This window comes from Etheostoma spectabile, chromosome 6 (genome assembly GCF_008692095.1).
Source record: "Etheostoma spectabile isolate EspeVRDwgs_2016 chromosome 6, UIUC_Espe_1.0, whole genome shotgun sequence".
In the NCBI taxonomy this organism is placed as follows: domain Eukaryota; kingdom Metazoa; phylum Chordata; class Actinopteri; order Perciformes; family Percidae; genus Etheostoma; species Etheostoma spectabile.
This window is the reverse complement of record NC_045738.1, coordinates 19,891,526-19,892,949: the sequence shown is the minus strand read 5'-3', so window position 1 is coordinate 19,892,949 and position 1,424 is coordinate 19,891,526. Positions and strand designations below refer to the sequence as shown.

Here is a 1,424-nt window from a genome sequence, read left to right as displayed (position 1 = left end):
CTGGATTAACATTGCTGCCCCCCCCCCCTCCCCCACTAGATAAGTCCAGGACCAGGGAGACATATCTGGCAATGCAAGACCATGGTTTAAGATACTCACCGCAAGGAATTCGGTGAGTTCTCCCTGTAACAGGTTCTTCAGCTCTGCTTTGCTCAGCTTGTACTTGTCCCCTTCTTTTCCAGAGTAGGAGTGGAACACGGCGATGAGGCCCTCCATAGCAGTTTGCAAGTGGGAACACATGTTTAAATCCTAAAAAGAAAAAAAAAAATTATAAAAAACCCAAATCAAAAAGAGTCCCACATTAAAATTTCTGCTGGGAAAATATTGGGTCTATTTAGACAAAGGGCCTTAACTTGCACCCGTCGCAAAGCCAGACACAAAGTGGCTTTGCCATTTTAAGACTGATGCAATTGTTTATTTCCCATCCAGCTTCTGTCATTTAATAGCAAATGCACCTACGCCAATCTTTGCACCCATGGGCATGCTGGTCTTACAGGGAGGTGTGTTCAGGTGCATTAGTTATGCATTATGTAAAACCTATTCATGCCACGTTTTACATCTCAGAAATATTGTACGGTTCAAACACAAAATGCATGTACACACTGTACAAGTACAAATCAAATGATTAGTGGATTCAACAACTGTTTTGATCATTTCCAGATTTTAAAATGAGGATTTTCCTTAACTTATAGGTACATTTTGCTGATCATACTGGCACACTTTTACTCAAGTGACATTTTAAAGGCAGGCCTTTTACTTGTAACAGCGTGGCATTAGTACTTTTACTTAAGTAAAAAGGATCTGAAGCTGAATACTTCTCCATTGTAACTGAAAGGTCTCTTGAAAGAAGAAATTCAAAAGTATGTTAAATTCATGCAAACAAAAAACCTTTGGCGCGAGTTAGCAATAAGTATCGTCCCAAAGATGTATTCAGTACAGATACCTTGGCTTTTACACTGGTTCAGCTCCTACAACGTGAGCCCCGTTTCTGTGTAACAGAGTGTTTCCTGCATGACTGTCTGCCAATCACTAGTATTTTTAGAGCTGGCAGAAGCATGCAGCGTGCTTATTGGCTCTCTGACGCTAATGAGAGTTACTCCCGGGAATTACAAGGGTGCAAGTTTGGGTTAAACATGGGGTGAGAGCTCCTCACCAGTCTAGCAAAAACGGTTTGACCGGGGTGTCTTTGACTTTTGAGCAGAAAGAAATTTCCTGAATTCTGGTGAATTTTTCCACAACAACATCCCTTTTCTGCAAGTTGGAGGAAGGTCAGGAATGAGAGCCAAGAGTTAAACCGTTTGAATATCTAACCTTACACCTGCCCCTCAGTCATTTGAGAAGCTGCTACAGGGAGGCCGAGTCATTTCACCTCCACCCTCAATGATTCAGGGGAGCAGGACAAAGCACCGACACACCACAATCTC

General features: G+C 42.3%; 1 protein-coding gene across 2 annotated transcripts in view; it reads right to left on the bottom strand.

Moving 5' to 3' along the window:
- Nucleotides 1–1,424, bottom strand: part of s100a1 (S100 calcium binding protein A1) — a 3,606-nt gene that overhangs the window by 1,021 nt on the left and 1,161 nt on the right. For both annotated transcript variants that reach the window (XM_032517881.1, XM_032517882.1), the window contains exon 2: nt 100–249. In XM_032517881.1, the coding sequence (XP_032373772.1) occupies nt 100–240 (141 nt within the window). In that variant the 5' untranslated portion in view covers nt 241–249. The remainder of the gene's footprint in view (nt 1–99; nt 250–1,424) is intronic.